General features: G+C 39.1%; 1 protein-coding gene across 5 annotated transcripts in view; it reads right to left on the bottom strand.

The window, feature by feature from the left end:
- WDR17 (WD repeat domain 17) overlaps positions 1-20,856 on the bottom strand; it is a 122,275-nt gene that overhangs the window by 33,967 nt on the left and 67,452 nt on the right. For all 5 annotated transcript variants that reach the window (XM_043546014.1, XM_043546015.1, XM_027829305.3 and 2 more), the window contains 7 exons: positions 12,582-12,833; positions 11,730-11,852; positions 9,814-10,001; positions 6,920-7,088; positions 4,990-5,081; positions 3,508-3,590; positions 2,257-2,343 (listed from right to left, as the gene is read on the bottom strand). In XM_043546014.1, the coding sequence (XP_043401949.1) occupies positions 2,257-2,343; positions 3,508-3,590; positions 4,990-5,081; positions 6,920-7,088; positions 9,814-10,001; positions 11,730-11,852; positions 12,582-12,833 (994 nt within the window). The remainder of the gene's footprint in view (positions 1-2,256; positions 2,344-3,507; positions 3,591-4,989; positions 5,082-6,919; positions 7,089-9,813; positions 10,002-11,729; positions 11,853-12,581; positions 12,834-20,856) is intronic.

Below are 20,856 nucleotides of genomic sequence, written 5' to 3'. Positions count from 1 at the left end.
TCTGGCAATTAACTGTGTTCTGCAAATGATTACTTTTTTAAAAAAGCTGTTTAGTATTCTTATTTTGAAAAAATGAAGTGCTTTCTGGAAAGTTTAAAGATCACATTCTAAATTATCTTTTTCTTATATTATCTGTTAAAATAAGTTAGCCTACATGATGATATTCATGTTTGCCTTTTCTAACCAAATATTTTTGATCATATTAAAATACTAGCAAAGACTACGAGGGAGAAAATTATCCACCACAGACTGTAGACACCTTTTAAAACTGAAGTCTTCCAGGGTTCTTAAAATCACCTCTTTGTGTAAGATGAGGTCTGTCCCATGGTTTGACAGGGGAGTTTGACGTGAATGGACCATAAGGAGGAAAGGAAACAAAGTGGCTTGCTATTGCCACATGAAGGGGCCAGAGAGAAGCAGACACTTCTGTTTCCCCGCTAAGACAAGCTGGACCACCATCAGACAAGCTATAAGGAACTGGGGAGAAGCCACAGCCAAATTAGCCACACTGAAGTTTCTATGGGGAAGGGGCCCCTCTGCTTCCTATCTATGCAGCTTCTCACAAATATCTGAAAAATTATTCCCCCAAAGCCAAATATTAAAATTTTGACCAATATTTATGGGAACACTTGCTCATAGTCTATATTTGTGTAGAAAATATACAAACTTGGTTTTCCAAATAGATTTTTTTTTTAGTTGTTTGCACTCAGGAAAGATTATGCAGATTTTGTGTTTTTGTTCCTTTTGTAACCAATTTACACCGTTCTTGGATTTACGCACTACAAATGCTCTAACTTTTTGTAATTATTCTCATGGAATATATTTTATTATATATATTTTTATAGAATCATAGAATATCTGGGTTGGAAGGAACCTCAGGAGGTCATCTAGTCCAACCCCCTGCTCAAAGCAGGACCAATCCCCAATTTTTGGCCCAGATCCCTAAATGGCTCCCTCAAGGATTGAACTCAAAACCCTGGGTTTAGCAGGCCAATGCTCAAACCACTGAGCTACCCCTCCCCCTATCAGTGTTGCTAAATTAAACATAATCATTTATGTTTCTCCAAGTCAGTTGCATCACTGACACAATGCATCTTTTTTTTAAGTTTAGCTATACTGAGGGTATGTCTATGCAGAAACTGGGAGGGTGCTTCCCATTGTGGGTAGACAGACTTGCACTAGCTCAAGCAGAGCTAGCGTGTGTCTACCCTCCTGTGCTGGGAAGCATCCCCCCAGCTGCTGTGTGGATATACCATCAAGGTTTCCCATTTATTCCTCACCTTCTTTCTGATGACCTCAAATGGGAAACCTGTTGAACATTTATTAGTTTGAAGAACTGGAACTCTCCTGTTTAGAGGTACAATTGTGTGTTCTGATTTATGGATGTTAAATACTAACATGACCCATTTCTAAATTATTTGTTCACAAGTGGGACATCAATCAAGGTTTTATTTTAAAATGAAGCATATGAAAATACATGATGTAAATTTTAAATAATGCTTTTTTTTCAGCCATGAGAAGAAGCCAAATCTGCTAAGCTTCAGTGGCATATGATTCCATACGTCAGCATACAGTTTTTCCTATGAAGCACATGACCAAATGGTTAATGTGAGCTTTTTCAAAAAACTCACAGTCTTGAAGACTCTCCTCTTCTGGAAGCCAAGCCACTGGTTCCTGTCCCACTCTGCCTCCCGTTGCACCCCAAAGTAGACTTGCAGTGCAGTTCTACTCTGAAAAATGACTCATAAGCATGGCATTGGGTCTCTCACTGACTTCCATGCTCCTAGCCCTGCAGATTCGCTCAGAGCGAAGTGGAGTTCTTTTCTTCTCATACATCATCACCAGTAACACAAGATCTAAAGGCCAAACATGTCTTTTACCCTGTATCATCCCCACCGCCTTCAATGAGGGCAGAATATTTGGCCTGCAGATTTTATATTACTGGCGATGCTGCATAAGGAAAAGAATTTGAAGTGATCCTCAGCACCCAGATTGACCTTTAATGATATTTTTACAGTCCTATTATTAGGACAGAACTGCACATCAAGGATGGTAGTGTAGCTCATGTTAAATAATAATGTCTATAAATAAGGAAGAGTAAATTGGCCTTTACAGTATGGTCTCAGGATTCTTTGCCTTTACAAAACTAGGTCAATACACTGATATCACATTTTAAATACCTTTGCATTATCTTGATGGTCATTCATGTAAGTTGTAAATGTTGTTAGTTAATTAATTCAATTAACTATTACTCACTTGTTGTTTTGGCTCCAATCACAACCAAAAACTGCAGCTGGATGTTTGTACTTGTGAAGAACTTTGCCATCAATGGTTCGAATAATACTGAAATCAATTACAATATGGTAATAAGAAAAAAAAAACCAACATACTCAGTAGGACAACCCAGGTCAAAATTGATTTTATGTGCATCTATAATCAACATAAGGAGTCAGATTGCAGAAGTGCACAAGTGAAGGAAGAACAGAAGAAGGCTTCCCATCTTTGCAGCCCCCACAAAGGCCACAGTTATAGTCCTTGTGCTTCCCCAAATACAAGGGCTGGTTAGAGGTAGTATATCTTTCCTTAGAGACATAGGATCATAGAACCGTAGGATTAGAAGGAACCACAAGGGCAGGGGTGAAAGTAAAATTGAACTCTTACCAGTACGGGAGCCAGCTCCGGCCCTCCCAGAAGGGGTGGGGCATCAGGCAGGGCGCGGCTGGGCAGTAGCGGCAGCTGTGGCTGGAGCCCCGGGCCCTTTTAAATCGCCGGCCCCGGGGCAGCTGCTCCTTTTGGCCCCTTCCTGTCAGCAGCCCGGGGGTGGCAAAAGGGGCAATGACGTTCAAGTGCTGCAGCAGCAGCACTTTAAGCAGGGTCCTTAAAGCTCTGCCATGGCAGTACTTTAAAGTTAGTGGTACGGGCTGGTACCGGCGACCACTTTTTACCAGTACCAGCCCGTACCGCCTTACTTTCACCCCTGCACAAGGGTCATCTAATCTAACACCCTGCCAACATGCAGGATTTGTTGTGTCCAAACGATCCGAGACAGATGGCTATCCAGCCTCTTTTTGGAAACCTCCAGTGAAGGAGCTTCCATAACTTCCCTAGGCAAGTGTGACACAAACCAACTGTGCCACAAACATTAAGGAAATGGTTCCACTGTGCCTGAACATTCTCATGTTCTCCTTGGCCACACCTCCTTTTGTCTCTCTACAGCTAGGGGGAACTAGAGTTCCATACCTACACCTGCTTGATCATAATGCAAGCCGTAGTGCACATACCATTAACATGAAACAATACTGCATTTTTGTTAACAAGTGGCACGATATATGCATATGTTGCTACTGTGTTGTCTGCTGTTGATGTAGTGCTATGTAACTTTATATTAATATATATAAGCAGAACACATCCAATAGTTATTTATGCCAAGATCTTAAACATTAAATATATGGTGCTATCAAAGTCCACCTGCCCAAATAGCGGATTGCTTTTCAACATGACACTCACCAGAATCCGTCGCCACTGCAGGTCGCTATTCTTTTGGAATCTTTATGACTCCAGGCAATGCAGAAGATTCCATTCTTTCCATGCTTCAAAAAATGCAAAATACCTATCAATAAGAAATAATTCACCCCTTTTTCTCTTAGTTACTGACTTCTCTGTGGTTTTGCAAGTAGGATTCAGCTCCATTTCCCTAAGTACAGTATATACACTGCACTTTTACACAATAATGAGGCCCTAGCCTTGTTGAGCCATGAAGGGTATGTGACCAGGAAAAAGGGAGTGCGGCTGAAGTGCCATTGTGCTCCAGTGATCCCCAGATACTCTAAACTATGCTGTGGGTAGGCCTGGTCCAGGATCTGAGAGTCTACAGGATCAGAGAGTCACAACTGCAGAGTGAGCACTTTGTGTCCATATGAACTTGGCTGGGGGTTAGCTGGCTGCTGGGTACTTAACTTGGACAAGATTGAGAAAGTTAGTGGTCTGTGTGAAGCAGCTAGAAAAGTTGGTGGAATATATATCAACACCACTCACTGAGGAAAGGTAACTTGTAACACAGGTGTGCACATTAGGCGTGTTTTTAGATCTTGGGCTACTTCTGGATGCCTAAGTGGCATCTGTGGTCAAGAACTTTATTTTTCCATCTGTGTCTGCTGAGAAGAAGACAACTTTTTTCTTTCTCTGGTGCTGAGTTTACCACAGTTATCCATGTCTTTGTCACCTCCAGATTAGATTGCTGTAAGGCGGTCTACATGGGGCTACACATTGAGACCACTTGGAAACTGAAGTTAATGCAAAATGATGCAACCAGTTTATTAAACAGAGCTTTATCCCAGGAGCAAATTACATCAGTGCTGCAGGACCTGTACTGACCACCACTAAGATTCCAAGTAATGCAAGCCCATAAGAGGGGCACTTAATACAGCTTTTTATAAGTCTAACCCAGTGTTTCCCAAACTGGGCACGCCGCTTGTTCAGGTAAAGCCTGCCAGGCGTCCCCAGTTTGGGAAACATTGGTCTAAATCAATAATTAATTCACAGTGCACTGCTAATGCAGCATTGTCATTCTGGAGTGAGGCCTTAGGACTAAAAATTAAACCTCAGTTTTATATTGTTAGCACTCATCACTACCACATTATATTTTGATATATTTTTGAGTCCAAAGATTCATAAAATAGACTAGAATAAAATAGAATGTGTGCGCTTTTGAGAGGAAATATTCCTCTTTGCTTTTGGATCCTCTGTAAGTCAACTAGTAAAGCAATGATATTGAAGTGATGGATCCTAGCATGTCAAAAAACCAATTTAAGGAAGTGAGTTGTACCTGTTCCAGAGCTCAGACTGGGTGTAATAAACTTGGCTATATTTTTAAGTTAAGTTACATACCTCTTTAAAACATACAAACACTGATCCAGCTTTATCTAGATGAGCACTAGATGGAGCCACTAGCTTACATTTAAGAAACCAAGCAAAATAAACACATCTCACCTCACTGAACCGGGTTACCATTTTGCCTCTAGGGACATCCCAGATAAAACCACCATTCCTGGAGGTTGCACCAGCTATGCAGTTCAAATCCCCTTTGAGGAACAGACATGAGAGACACATTATAATGAGTACAGGGTCAGTGTTATTTTTACATATATAATTTTCCATTTTAATTAAAGAAATACATAACCATATGATAGCAACAGCAGATTAGCAATGTATCCTCACAATTTGAGCCCAGCATTTGCAGGGGATTTGACACTAGTTCAGAAGCAGCAGTTCCAACAAAAGCCTTGTGTGTTCTACCCTCCTACTGTAAGCACCGCTGTGCAAGGTAGACGCTGACTGGTTGCAAACACGAGCTCTAGTCCCATCCCAACCCCCTGCACTGAATGCAGAGAGAGGACAAGATGTAGCACCTGACAGCAGTTAGTTGTCCACAGGCTTTCTTTGAAACTGTAAATGCCCCACAATGTCTAGCGCTTAAAGCATCTGCATAAAATTATGTAGTTTCATTTTAAACCTGTCTGAACAGCAGAACACAGCAGAAAAAGTGCTCTCTCTCTCTCATAGTTGGGCACACATAGGACAGATGTGAGGACGCTTGAGCAATCACTTTTCTTTTTAAATTACTTCCAGTCTTGGACCATCAGATTCCACTACTATCTATCCCTATAGGCCCACATCACTGTAATACCTGAGTACTTCAAACACATTTGTGAATTCATCTTCACAGTACTCCTGCGATGTAGGGAATCATTACTGTACATATTCTACAATGGGGAATTAAGGCACAGAACCACAAGACTCCACTTCCTCACCATTGTGACTCAATCCCAGAACAGAAACTGCTGCTGTTAACCATGCATGTCTCATACAGAAAACACCCATATGATGTAGAAACAATAAATTTTGGATTATACTTAAGGGGCTAAGAGGAGAAAATCTGGAGAGGGACCCCGGGGAGCAGAAAAGATATTCAAGTAGGTGGAGTTATGGAGGAGGGGAAAGAGAAATCAGTATGTTCAAAGTTCTTTCTCCAGATCAAATCCAAATGTTGGCAAATATTGTACATGTGGGAGCTAATGAATTTGGGGGATGATGCAAGCCAAAAAGTGGAAAGGGATCAACATTTTCTCTTTCAGATAAAGTTATTTCTTTCCCACAAATCAAATTACAAATACATTTCTATTGTATGTTATTTGTTTTTGATGATGACCTATCTCCTAGTACTACTAATGCAGGGCATAAAGAAAAGAATGGGGGATTCCAGTCACCCTGTGTAAGGGTGAAGGAGTGGTTGGCAGGACCTAAGCAGTAACTGCTGCAGATTTGAGGCTGTTGTCGCAATTACAGAAGAGCTCTGCTGTTGCTCTGTTGGATAGGGAAAGATTCATCCTCCTGTTCCTGGAAGACTCTCTAGCAGCAAGCATAGCTATGTGGACATGATATTTTGAGGAAGATTCCCCCAAAGGGCCCTTTTCAGCACTTTGGCAAAACTAACACTGTAGTCAATGGGAGTTTTGCCTAAGTTAAAAGCACTGAACAGCACCCTTAGATGGGCTTGGGAACACATCTCCCAGAGCATCACTAAGATCAACAGTTGTTGGTAGGTAGCCTCTCCCCTTCAGATCCACAATGAACACATGAAGAAAGCCCTTGCACAGGTTTCTCAAATCCTGCCTCCACTCCAATGAAGCAAAAATGCCCTGGTTCTGGTGCAGTCAGGGCATTTTACAAATAGATGCTGAGGAGAGGGAAGGATTCTTCCTTACAGATGGACAGCTCCACAGAATAGCATGTACATTCCAGCTTGCCCACTTGAGAATTACATGAGCATTTACTTGAATTCATCAGATCAACTGCATTTTGTGCAGGAAATTTCAATCATCATATAACAATATTTATGCCTAAAATCAAATACTCTTACCTGGAGCCCAAGAAAGAGAATAAATGACCCCCTCATTCCCAGGTGAGGTGTAGACTGCTGTTAAAGTGTTTATATCCCAAACTTTTATTGTCCCATCAAATGATGCTGTAGCTAGAAGGTCAGGGTTATTGGGTTTGAATTTACAGTCAAAGATGGTTTCAACATGTCCCTAAAATGAGAGAATTAAAAAAATGAGTACTAGTACATTAAAGATTTATTTCTTACATGAACACAGTTGATTTAATTGATAAACTAACCCTATTTTCTGTAGTTTTAACTCCTCTTTACTGTAGTTCTCTAACATCTTTACATCTATATTAACATTTTATATTAATATTTTAGCATGCAATTTAGAGATTTACATAGTCCCTTAAACCAGTCGTTCTCAACGTGAGGTACATATACCCCATAGAGTACGCAGAGGTCTTCCAGAGGATACACCAGCTCATCTGGATATTTGCCTGGTTTTACAACAAGTTACATAAAAAGCAATAGTGAAGCCAGTACAAACTAAAATTTCATACAGACAATGACTTGTTCATACTGTTCTATATACTACACACTAGAATGTACGTACAATATTTATATTCCAATTGATTTATTTTATAATTCTATGGTAAAAATGAGAAAGTAAGCAATTTCTCAGTAACAGTATTCTGTGACACTTTTGTATTTTTACATCTGATTTTGTAAGCAAGCAGTTTTTAAGTGAGGTGAAATTTGGGGTACACAAGACAAATCAGACTCCTGAAAAGGGTACAGTGGTCTTGAAAGGTTGAGAGCTAATTCCTTAAATTGCCAAAAACACTTTTTTTATTTCTAGATTTTAAAAAAAATGTTTAACCTATTTTCACCATTATATTTTCTTTAGAAGTCTTACTACAAAGCAAATGAATTGCTGAGTTTTAAGTAACTGAAAACTATGTGAGTGAAAAATATAACAGAAAAAGCTAATGATCCTTCACTTGAATGCAAGACACTAAAATAAAACCTACCAAACCAACTACAGGCTCCAACAGAGCCATACTTTTCAGCTAATCAGTTAATAGTAAAAGGTATAATAAGCATCTGGATCTCTCCTCTCCTCTCTCTCTCTCTCTCGTTCCAAAGGATTAAAAAAAACCCAGCAAAATAGAATACGCCACAGGCCAAATTCTGCTCCAAGCAGCACCTGTGCACACTGGGGAAATTAACACTGCCAACCCCCTGTAGAATTGCACAGGTGTAAATGAGCAGAATTTGGCTTTGTGCATCAGTCATTATGACTGAAGTGTTATTAATTGGGCTGTACCTAAATGCAAAGTCATTTCTATTTCAAAATTCAATTTTCTTATGTTTTTCCTGTGAGGCCTTTTTCTTCCAAATGTGTTTGTTTTATGACCCTTTTTGGAAAACAAGTATGTGAAACTGACATGAAAGTTCTAAGGTACTATTCTCAGTAGCTGGACACCTTTTGCTCTTGCGAAAATGGACTTGTGAAAAAATAAGTTGTAGAGAAAGTTCTAAAGCATTCTTTTCAAACCCTTATTTTGTTTTCAGACATAATGTCTGTTTCCATAAAAATGGAAATAAACAAACTGGCTGCTTGCAGATGAAATCAGCAAGAATTCTAACAGTTTCTTTCCTGGTTTCCCATTTCTGCTTCCATCTTCATGGACATGGATGGATGCTGGAATCATACTTACAGTAAGCGTCTGTATATTTAAACCAGCTTTTGTTTAATAAACTATATTTCGTTTTCTTAATTTAAAAATACTAAAACCATTTTTAACAAAATCAGTAACACTAAGTGGTGAAGTTCCACCAAACTCCTGGAATATCTCCAGTGGTGGATGAGCTAAGGTATACACAGTTAATGTCTGTTTACACTTCTAATATCCCAGACCTGTAATTCTCCACCAGTGGCGTACCATAATCCAGGATTAGATGACCTGGTAGTAAAAATGCCTGTGCCTTATCTATCCTACAGCTTCCAAGGTTGTTACCAAAGGAGCTGTAATTCTGCAGTAGAAAATTACATTTCTGAATTTTCCCATTGCAAACACACCCTCAGTGTAACCCAACATTTTGCTGCATGAAACTGCTTTGCTAATTCTAATTCTTACCTGATCATTGAAAAAAGACATTATGAAGTAATGTTAGTAGTTTTACATTTTTGTGTTACTTTCTATTTCTCTATGACATTTTCATAGGCTCTCTCACAGTGCTTACTCAGACATAACTCACTGGTTTCACTAGATGCTTTGCTTGCATATGGACTGCAGGATCATACTATAAGATGTTTGAAAACAATATTTATTTGCCTGCTTTGCTAAGGGTTTTTCAGTTGAGTAGACTGTTTTTTCCTCAATACTCCTTTTTAGTTTTTTACTTAAATCCAACATGACACTGCATTTTTTATCTCCTTGTTTATTAAGAGCATCATCAGTGAACTCATCAGCACTATTTTCAGCATGTGCTAGCTGGATAATTGACATGCAGCATAAAAAGGGTCACATAACTATTATACTCCTTTTCTTCATCCATTATTGAAGGAGTAATACTTCTTTTTTTTTTGTGAGGTGGGAGAGGAGGGGAGATGGGAAGAGTTAAACTGATACTTAAAATATGAAGTATTTCCCTCACTAAATAATATTAGTTTTAAGGTAGTTCAAATTTGGGTCCTACATTATTTGGCAGTCTTCCTTTGTAGTGAAGAATTAAGTTCAACATTCTAGAGCTGTTATTATAAGGTTTCTAAATCTTCAGCTCCTTTTTATTTATGGAAGCTGATTTGCCTGCACACTACACTATAGGCTCTATGCTCAGTCCTTGATTATTGTGCATAAAAATGCTATATGTATATTAATAATTATTATTTCATTCAAAACATTGGACAGGCAAAGGAGACATACCAAATCTCTAAGGAAATCCCATTTCTTGGCTCCCATGTCATAAAGTCCCACTCCACCATCCATAAAACAGCAGACAGCATGGCCAGGAGGAAGAGAGAATGCTTGGTTTTGGGTTAGAGTTGGGGGTGGAACGGCCTCACTGGTAGATGATGTATGATGATTTTTAGTAGGAGAATGTGATGAAAGTGCTTAACACAAAGATATAAACATATTAACATATTTTGTTTTTTTGCATATTTAAAAACAAGTAGCAATTACATCACTTCACATCAGGGCTTGTAAAATTCATTTGCCTATTTAACGTTGACAAGTAGGAAGGTTTCCATGGTGAGAGGGTGGGCCTGAGCATATCTGATATTGTGCGTCTCCCAATAAACCCTTCTAAACATCAACAGGGGAGCAGAGAAATCCCTTAGAAAAATATTCAAGAAACTTTTAAAAAATAACAGATTATACCATTTAAAGGGTGCTGTGTCAGAATCCACAATTTTTGAAAATTAGTCTTCTTCAAAAAATTTAAGTTGATAGCGTCCCTCAAAATATCAAGCTAACAGTAACAAAAGTGACAGGAATTGGTACTGGTAGTAGAAAAATGGTGGCTGACATAAAACAGAAGAACAGGAGTTAAATAAGACTAATATTATCGTCTTTATTATGTGTGTTTGGAAATGCCAAAGATGTGCTAGGTGCTGTACAGACATTCAAGAAGGGATGGTCCCTTCCCCAATGAAGTTCATAGTCTAAGGAAAAACAAACAGCTAGGAAGAGGTTAGAGGAACCAGGAACAACAAGATAATTAGACTCATTCTCTGTAGTAGGGCAGAAGTGGGTCTCTAAAAGGAACTTAAATATGGGTCTATGCCTTGGTAACTTGGAAGTTGTACAATGCATAAAGGTTGCATAGAAGAAGGCAGGGAGATGAGTATGGGACAAATTGATAAACAGGCAGATGAGAGTGGGAAAGCCAACAGTGTGGAGAGGACAGGAACAATGTGTGCTGAACAAGGGAGGATAAGTATATGGAGCTTTGAAGGTGGAGGTAAGAAGCTTAAATTTGATGCAACAGCAATCTAGTTACATTCTCAAAATACTGTCTCTAGGCTGATGAAAGAGTGCAAAAACATGTTCTAGGACGTTTGAAGAATTCATAGAATAAAAGGGAGAAAGTAGATGACATGCTAATAGGTAACCTTCCCTTTCAGTCTCTCTCTTTCATGGTAAGAGATTATGTGTTCAACAAAATGTCTTTTCTGATTTTTATACTATTAATCCGTTAAGACTAGAGAACTGGAATCAATACACAACTTGCATTACACATCCTTACATGTATGCAATGTTGTTGTACCCATGTTGGTCCCAGGTTATTAGACAGACAAGGTGGGTGAGGTAATATCTTTTATTAGACCAACTTCTGTTTTGAAGCTTCCAGACAGCGTCAAGTGTTACCAGACAAAGATCTCTGTATGAGCTCAAAAGCTTGTCTCTCTCACCAACAGAAGTTGGTCCAATAAAAGATATTATCTCACCAACCTTGCCTCACCTTGTTTACTTGTGTTCCTTCTCTATAAAGCTATTCTAAGGGGCTACAAACTTTGCATATTGTTATGAGGTATCTGTTATAAACAGAGAATGTATATCGTAGTTCACCGGGGTTGGGAGCAAGACTGTAGTATTCCTACATGAGGGACTGTCTGTGCCTAATAAGAAAGAATTTAACAAAAGGTTTGATTTGATAGCACTTAGTCTGCCCAAAAATGCATTGGTGTAAATGGCTGTTTTGATTAAGGACTGCAGAAGTAGATCCAAAGGCAGGGAGTTTTGCTTAGGGTGTACAGGATCAGACACAAAGAGAAAGGACTATATTATTTTAACTTGCACCCATTGCAATGAATTACAATAATAAAATGTATACTTACACTTTTTCTTTGGAGGAGAATTGAGCACATGTAAACCATGGAACCCCGTTTTCTTCAATTTAAAATTATCTATAGGTGTTGTGCGTGAAACATTCCAAATACGTAACACTCCAACCTGAGAATCTGAGATTTTAAAAAAAAAAGCTCCATTTATTAATGTTTTTTCTGCATAAACAATGTACATAATTTAAGCACCCAATTAATCAAAAAGTGAAACATTGAATTAAATGTATAATCTTAAAATAATGTTACAAGCAGGCTCTCTCATCTTCACAATAATATTACTTTAAATTAGAGATGTTCATTCTTAGAGTACAGTGGGTAAACCTATCAAAACAGCATAAAATATTCTCTCATTCACTCTTCCTCTCTCTCTACTACTACAACAATTCTCCCACAATTCAGCCACATTTTCCCCTTTGCTCTGAGGTTCAGAAAGGAGAAAGGATTGGAACAAGTGAGCTCCAAAAACAACAGAAATGGAAGCGGGGGAGTGGGGAAGGCCCATCCCCCAGCCAATTGTAATCCATGCTGATAAACTCATGGCAAAGCTGCTTGCATCAAGAAAACATTATAGGGACTGAAATAAAAAACAGGAAAATTTCTGGCCACAAACCTTCTGTCATTTGTTCTCATGGGAAAAAGAGATATAAAATATGGAAAATTGTTTGGAGTCATTTTCTTTGCTTCGTTTTTATGCATTCACTTTTTCTAGAATATGTTTAAATATTTCTGTTTCTATTGACATTAAAGTCAGAGGTATAAAAAAGATTAAACATGAGTACTTATTTTGGAGATTCAATGCTATATTTATAACCATTCAATAAACTATCAACAATAAGAAAAGATTACCTCCAGTAATAAACATTCCAGGAGCACTAGGAACCCAAGCTAAGCACTGAACTGATGCTGCTGCACTAGGAAAATTAAATGCTGTGATACAGCAGAGAGACTCAGAATCAACTAGTCGAATGCCATTATGTAAATTAGCAACAAGAAGATAGTCAGTCGACAGAGGGTCCCATTCCAGGGCTGTCACTGGATCCTCCTCGTCTGTCCCTTCAAGAGACTCTGGTCTTAGGACATGTTTCTGACTCTTAGAACCTTTAAAAGCAAAAGGCAACAGACCACCTTAAATTAGATATAATGTTTATCAATCACAGTGATGTATGCGTAGTTTTGTTACGTCTGCTAAGGCTGGCAAACCATCCATATTTTTCCCCAACACACTCTGTAGCTTCTTCCACAGGCTGTACTACTGAAGCTAGTAGTACATCCTCTGCTGCACTTACTAACAAATACCGTTCTGACTCCAGCAGACATTTCCACTGCTTCCTTTTTACCTTAATAATGGAAAAAATAGAGTGAAATGGCTGTTGGTGTTTACAGGTTTAGATCCTGCAAACCCTCATTCATGGGTTTGCAGCATCAGGCCCCAGATGCAAGCTAGTTTTAGGTAAATACGTCTGCATAAACAAAATAAAATAAGAGCGAAGAAAAGAAGAGTGATATAAACCAGGAGAAAGACAGTGATAATGAATCAGAGTAATAATTTTTTTTTTAAATGTAAATGGTCAATTATATTTGTTACATTATTTGTTCAAATTCAAGAGTGGATAAATAACAAATAAAGTCTGAGTATGATACCAGAAGGGACCCTTACATCACCTAGACTGACATCCAGTATATATCAGTTCATCAAATATCACTCATCTACCCCAGCAGTGAGCCCAGTAACTTGTGTTATGATAGTCATTATCCACTATTATGGAAAGCTGGCGCTGATTTTTGATATTACAAAAAACAATCCCACTCACAGATAACACAAATCTTTGTTTTTCAAAGTGATGGTGTTCTAGTCAAAATAAACAAACAAACAAACATGCTGTGCTACTTCCCTAGAAACAATGAATTAATTAATTATCTCTAAAGTTATTCAGCTTTTATCTACCTTTGAATTTTGACAACTAAGAATGCCATTAATTTGTCACATTTTGACAAACACTAAAAGCTATCTGTTATCCCTCTGATGGATTTCATTTAATGACTGATGTAGAACAAAAACTACTTCAATTAGCATTAAAAAACTGAATCAAAATGTCTGTTCACTGGGGAACATTTTTCTCTGAGTATTAAAATAATTCACACTATAACTTAGAAGTGTATGGTACTTATGTGGTAGAATTAAACACCACCTGTTGCTGCTGCTGCCGGGGCAAATAATACACGTCAGACTGGATAACAGTGAATAGGTGCATAAATTGATATACATTTCTGTTAGTTCATCTTAAGTCCATAGCTAGCACGTTGACATGGGGTAGAGGACTACGTGACAAGAGGTGCTGTTGTGCTTGCCTTCAAAAGTTCATGCACTTAGTGAAAACCATAGTCTCAGTCAGAGGATTATTTTTTTTTATTTTCTTTTTATGAAATAAGGAAAAATAAGATACATATGTATGTGATTGTTCAGTATAACAAATATTCCAACATTCAAAGATTCAGAAATATAAAAATATAGATCTTAACATGAAAGTGAGGTGTACCAAAAAGACTGTTCATGAAACTAAAGTTGAAATCTCCTTGGGTAATGGCATCTAAATTCTTCCACAAAGGCATTCAGATTCAGTTCTTAAGTCAAATCACTTTCCTATGACAGGAGAATTAGGTTTCTCTTTCTCTCATGGGTGATGCTCATCCTTTGGTATGATAAAATTCTTTTCAAACAAGAAAAGGAATTCTCACAAACTGCAGCTGATGCTCCTAACAACACCACTATAGACATTTCAAAAATAGACAGGAAAGCCTCCTTTAACCTCTTGGCAGCACCAAGAACTTCTTAAAATCCCTTAAAAAGAAAAGGAGTACTAGTGGCACCTTAGAGACTAACCAATTTATTTGAGCATAAGCTTTCGTGAGCTACAGCTCACTTCATCGGATGCATTCAGTGGAAAATACAGTGAGGAGATTTATATACACACAGAATATGAAAAAATGGGTGTTATCATACACACTGTAAGGAGAGTGATCACTTAAGATGAGCTATTACCAGCAGGAGAGCGGGAGGGGAGAAAACCTTTTGTAGTGATAATCAAGGTGGGCCATTTCCAGCAGTTAACAGGAACGTCCAAGGAGCAGTGGGGGGGGGGGGGAGGGAATAAACATGGGGAAATAGTTTTATTTTGTGTAATGACACATCCACTCCCAGTCTCTATTCAAGCCTAAGTTAATTGTATCCAATTTGCAAATGAATTCCAATTCAGCAGTCTCTCGCTGGAGTCTGGATTTGAAGTTTTTTTGTTGTAATATCGCAACTTTCATGTCTGTAGTCGCGTGACAAGAGAGATTGAAGTGTTCTCCGACTGGTTTATGAATGTTATAATTCTTGACATCTGATTTGTGTCCATTTATTCTTTTACGTAGAGACTGTCCAGTTTGACCAATGTACATGGCAGAGGGGCATTGCTGGCACATGATGGCATATATCACATTGGTAGATGTGCAGGTGAACGAGCCTCTGATAGTGTGGCTGACGTGATTAGGCCCTATGATGGCGTCCCCTGAATAGATATGCGGACACAGTTGGCAATGGGCTTTGTTGCAAGGATAGGTTCCTGGGTTAGTTGTTCTGTTGTGTGGTGTGTGGTTGCTGGTGAGTATTTGCTTCAGGTTGTGGGGCTGTCTGTGGGCAAGGACTGGCCTGTCTCCCAAGATTTGTGAGAGTGATGGGTCGTCCTTCAGGACAGGTTGTAGATCCTTGATGATGCGTTGGAGAGATTTTAGTTGGGGGCTGAAGGTGATGTCTAGTGGCGTTCTGTTATTATCTTTGTTGGGCCTGTCCTGTAGTAGGTGACTTCTGGGTACTCTTCTGGCTCTGTCAATTTGTTTCTTCACTTCTGCAGGTGGATATTGTAGTTGTAAGAATGCTTGATAGAGATCTTGTAGGTGTTTGTCTCTGTCTGAGGGGTTGGAACAAATGTGGTTGTATCGTAGAGCTTGGCTGTAGACGATGGATCGTGTACTGTGGTCTGGGTGAAAGCTGGAGGCATGTAGGTAGGAATAGCGGTCGGTGGGTTTCCGGTATAGGGTGGTGTTTATGTGACCATCGCTTATTAGCACCAGTGTCCAGGAAGTGGATCTCTTGTGTGGACTGGTCCAGGCTGAGGTTGATGGTTGGATGGAAATTGTTGAAATCATGGTGGAATTCCTCAAGGGCTTCTTTTCCATGGGTCCAGATGATGAAGATGTCATCAATGTAGCGCAAGCAGAGTAGGGGCATTAGAGGACGAGAGCTGAGGAAGCATTGTTCTAAGTCAGCCATAAAAATGTTGGCATACTGTGGGGCCATGCGGGTACCCATAGCAGTGCCACTAATTTGACTTTGTCCCCAAATGTGAAATAGTTATGGGTGAGGACAAAGTCACAAAGTTCAGCCACCAGGTTTGTCATGACATTATCGGAGATAGTGTTCCTGATGGCTTGTAGTCCATCTTTGTGTGGAATGTTGGTGTAGAGGGCTTCTACATCCATAGTGCCCAGGATGGTGTTTTCAGGAAGATCACCGATGGATTGTAGTTTCCTCAGGAAGTCAGTGGTGTCTCGAAGATAGCTCGGAGTGCTGGTAGCGTAGGGCCTGAGGAGGGAGTCTACATAGCCAGACAATCCTGCTGTCAGGGTGCCAATGCCTGAGATGATGGAGCGTCCAGGATTTCCAGGTTTATGGATCTTGGGTAGCAGATAGAATGCCCCAGGTCGGGCTTCCAGGGGTGTGTCTGTGCGGATTTGTTCTTGTGCTTTTTCAGGGAGTTTCTTGAGCAAATGCTGTAGTTTCTTTTGGTAACCCTCAGTGGGATCAGAGGGTAATGGCTTGTAGAAAGTGGTGTTGGAGAGCTGCCGAGCAGCCTCTTGTTCATATTCCGACCTATTCATGATGACGACAGTACCTGCTTTTTCAACAAGTCAACAAGACAGAGATGTTTGAAGAAGTTCTTCACAGGCAACAGTAATCAATTAAACTCCTTTAGCAGGGTGCATTACTTCCTTCTGAAACTAATTGTTCACATGAGCAAAAACCTTCAAAATCATTCTCATAACCTCAGCTAAGAACAAGAATTTGAGTGATTGTGTAACTTCCAACATCCCTCTTGCACCATATTCATTCACAAAGTCCGACGAATACTCTGAATCTCTTCCAAATTATTGTGAATTATTTCTATGGTTTTCAGGTGACCAGTCCATCTTGCTTCTATGAGTCTTTGCAGGTGCTAGCCTTTATACAGAATACTCATTTCATGCCTGTGAAAAAAACTATATAGAAAATTACAGTTTGAGAACAAACCAGCCACTGCTGAGTTCCTGTCAGACACATGAGAGACCACCAGATGTAGCTGGTGATTCAACCAGTGCATGTATTTGCTTGTTTAATCTCTCGTAAAAGGATTTGTAACACCTCCTTTGCACACTGATATAACTTTGACATGATCAAAGCAAGAACAAAGTATTTTGAGGGTCAAGACAGTTCATGAAGGTCTTTCAAAATGTATTGTGTAATATCTTCAGCAGTGAGGCCATGTTATCGGGCCACTCCAATAAATCTCTTTTTTTTTGCTTTGAAATCAACAGAGTAGTGTAAAACAGTGGACACATTTTCTACATTAACAGCAGCCTTTGTAGTGTCACATTTCAGGCAGAAGGACTTAACATCGCTATTTTTTCTGAATAGCTTCAACAATATCTTTCAAAACCTTCTTCATTATATCAGTTATTTCATTCTGAATTTCAGCAGAAGTGTACTTCACAGCTTTCTGAATGGTTTTCAGAGCATCCTTGAATTTTGGATCTTGTCCTACAGTAAACTTAAGTAGGTTGATGAAAATTCCTAATGAGTTGTTCAGAGTAAGATCTATGTCCTTGAAGTTTATTATATCTTGATCTCCTCTCAGAAGCAACTCATTTATCACAGCAAACTGATTCATTTTTGTGAAGGTTTTAATTAGTATATTTTTCTGTTGATTTGTGAGGATGACACCAAAGCAGCAATTGTGGCATCTGAAAAAGGAAGTTATGATGAAATAAATACAATCAAATTCATAATTCATTAATGATATTGAGCAAATTAATAAACTGAAATCATAAAAACAGTAAAAAAAAATTGTATGCTGGATCTACCGCATCAAGTTTTCGAGTTTTCCTCAAGATAAGGGATTTAAAGTTTATAAGTGCTAAACAGAAGGCTTTAAGATAGGTTAAGGATTTGGAGTTATACATATGATTTTGTGCAGGACTCGGGTCTAGACCCCTGATTTGACACTAGAAGGTGAATCTCAGCAAAAGGACATGAAAATATAAATGTGAAATGTAAAAATAGCAAAAAATTACCTGTAGCTTCTCTTTTCCTTGTTGCAGTCCAATCTGCTATTGTATTCAAGTGGACTAAGCATTTTTCATGTTTGATTAAACCTTTGCCTTGATAGAGTGCATTTTTCTAATTGCAGAATCCAGATTTGATAAAAACCATATCAGTTCCCATTCCACCAGCATTGCCAGGGTGTGCATACACCCACCAAGGAAAATAAAATGGACTTATCAGTTTTAATAGAATAGTCCAACCATGCAGAGGTGACGTGTGGGGGAAGCACGGTGGGGAACATGCCCCCTCCCTGATTTTTTGGTTTTGCCCCCAAACCCAGACTGGGTGGCCCACTGGGTGGCATAGGGCTTGGGGCCTGAGTCATCTAGCGTCACCGCTTGCCCCCTTCCCCGAATGTTCCTCTGCTCCCCCCCCAGAGGGGACATGCCCCACAGTTTGAAAACCTCTGTGGGGTGGTCACATACCCCACAGAACCTATAAATTATGCCTCCCCCCCATTATCAACAGTTATGTATCGCCTCTGCAAGCATGGCCGGTTTATGCACCACCTTTCATTAAAACAACTCAGCACACCTCCAATATTTATTTTAGGAAAATTAATTTCAGTTGCGCTGGTTTCAGAGTTCCAAGATCTCCGGGTATCAATGAATCATTCTTGTATATAACCTTATTATGTTTTGTATTATCTTCTGCAGTAGATGGTGAGCTTGGTCAAGTCTATTTCTTTATGAGATGGACGATCATAAATTTGTCCATTTTGGAAACTATTTGTAGCTATTCCACCATGTACAGGAAGAGCCTGGATCTGTAGGTCAGTGTGGTGTTGACCTGGGGAGGCTGTCTTTGTGGCATCAATAGAAGGGTAAAAATCAGCTATTGGCTCTATGCTACATTTTTAGACAACAAACAAACAAACAAACCCATTTCTCTCTTTTCAAAGTCATAATAGTAATACAATGGTAGCCATCACAGTTGCAAATCCAAGAAATCCTGTGAATTCAAATATTCAGATTTATTATTGTAAGCAAATTTTTCAAATCAGAGCAATCCTCAGTGAGAGCTAAACTATCTTCTGGCTCAGACTGTCTTAATTAGGGTTTCCTAGCAACTATTTGGTATTTACCTTCTTATTTAGGGTTTGATCCACTTATGCACAGCCTAACTTTCCTCTTGTGAGTAGTCTTATTTATTATTATTTGCTATAATGGGACTATTCCAGTAAGTAAAGTTATTCACATGCTAAACTGTTTGCAGGGTCCGAGACTTAACTAATTATATTCTCTGCTTGAATGCAAAAGTGTGGAATTTATATTTTAGATATAGCAGAGTGATGTAAAATTGCTAGATTTTACTCTATAGAAAAAGGTTCCAGTGAATGAGGCCAAGATGTAATAATGATCTCACTCAAACCAAAACAATCCTAATCAGAAAACTGTAGGCTGTACCTCTGTGTTTATACTCATAAACTTTAAGGCCAGAAGGGACCATCATGATCATCTAGTCTGACCTGCACATTGCAGGACACAGAACTTCAGCTATCCCCTCCTGTAATAGCCCCATCACCTATGGCTGAGATACTGTAGTCCTCAAATAACGATTTAAAGACATCAGGTTAGAGAGAATCCATCATTTACTCTAGTTTAAACCAGTAAATGACCCATGCTGCAAAGGAAGGCGAAAAACCCCCAGGGTCTCTGCCAATCTGACCTGGCTGAAAATTCCTTCCTACCCTCAGATATGGCAACCTGTTGAACCTTGAGCATCCCAGTAAGACCCTCCAGCCAGATGCCTGGGAAAGAATTATCTGTAGTAACTCAGAGCCCTCCCCATCTAGTGCCCCATTTCCAGTCTTTGGGGATTTTTGCTACTAGCAGTCACAGATGGGCCACTTGCCATTGTAGGCAATCTCCTGATACTATTCCCTCCATAAACTTATCAAGATCAGTCTTGAAACAAGTTAGGATTTTTGCCCCCCACTGTTCCCCTTGGTTTAATCTGAAGTCAATTCTATGCTGCTGGGAACTGAGATTTCCCCAAGAGTAATGAATAATGCTGACATTGTGAAAGTAGAATGAATTATATTGAAATTATAATTCATTAAAGAAATGCTACTTGAAGGGTTTGTTGAAATAAGTTGTCAGGAAGAGAAACATTAAGGAGTGTGAGACAATGGGTCCTCAAACTAATTAACTTAGAGCTCCTACTGAGCTAGGAGATTGGTAAACGTTAGTATGCATATAAGATATGTATGTATATTTGTCAGTTTCTGCTTCCTTTTGTCTCTTATGTTAAATTGGCTTTGGCTTATTTGTATAAATAAGTTAGCTTGAGTCTCAGAGAGAGGCTCACATATATCTGGGTGCATTGGCAAAGCGCTTTGCTAATAAACAGAGTGGTCTGACAAATTCAGTGAGTCTTGAATCTGACTTTGACAACATCATGTGGTAAAAACTCACATTATTGTTCGCCATGTTAGCCAGAGTTCTACTTACCTTTGCAAGTTTCTTACATTCTTGAAATATCTAATTCCCAAATCTAGTACTCCTATTTTCACCTTCAAATCATTTTGGCAAAACCTACATGTGTGTACATGGCCCAACAGTAAATCATATATTTTCATTTTATTGATGCTTTCCATTAGGCTGAGACAGCACTCCTGGAAGTAACACATAGTATCAGAGAAAGTATAGCCTTTGGAAGTGCTAATTTGGTACAAAGAGCAGCAGCAGGAGAAATACAACAATTCTAGCGTGGTTCTTA

This window comes from Chelonia mydas, chromosome 4, assembly GCF_015237465.2.
Source record: "Chelonia mydas isolate rCheMyd1 chromosome 4, rCheMyd1.pri.v2, whole genome shotgun sequence".
Taxonomy (NCBI): domain Eukaryota; kingdom Metazoa; phylum Chordata; order Testudines; family Cheloniidae; genus Chelonia; species Chelonia mydas.
Note: the sequence above shows the minus strand (reverse complement) of the source record. Positions and strands in the feature narration are given on the sequence as shown.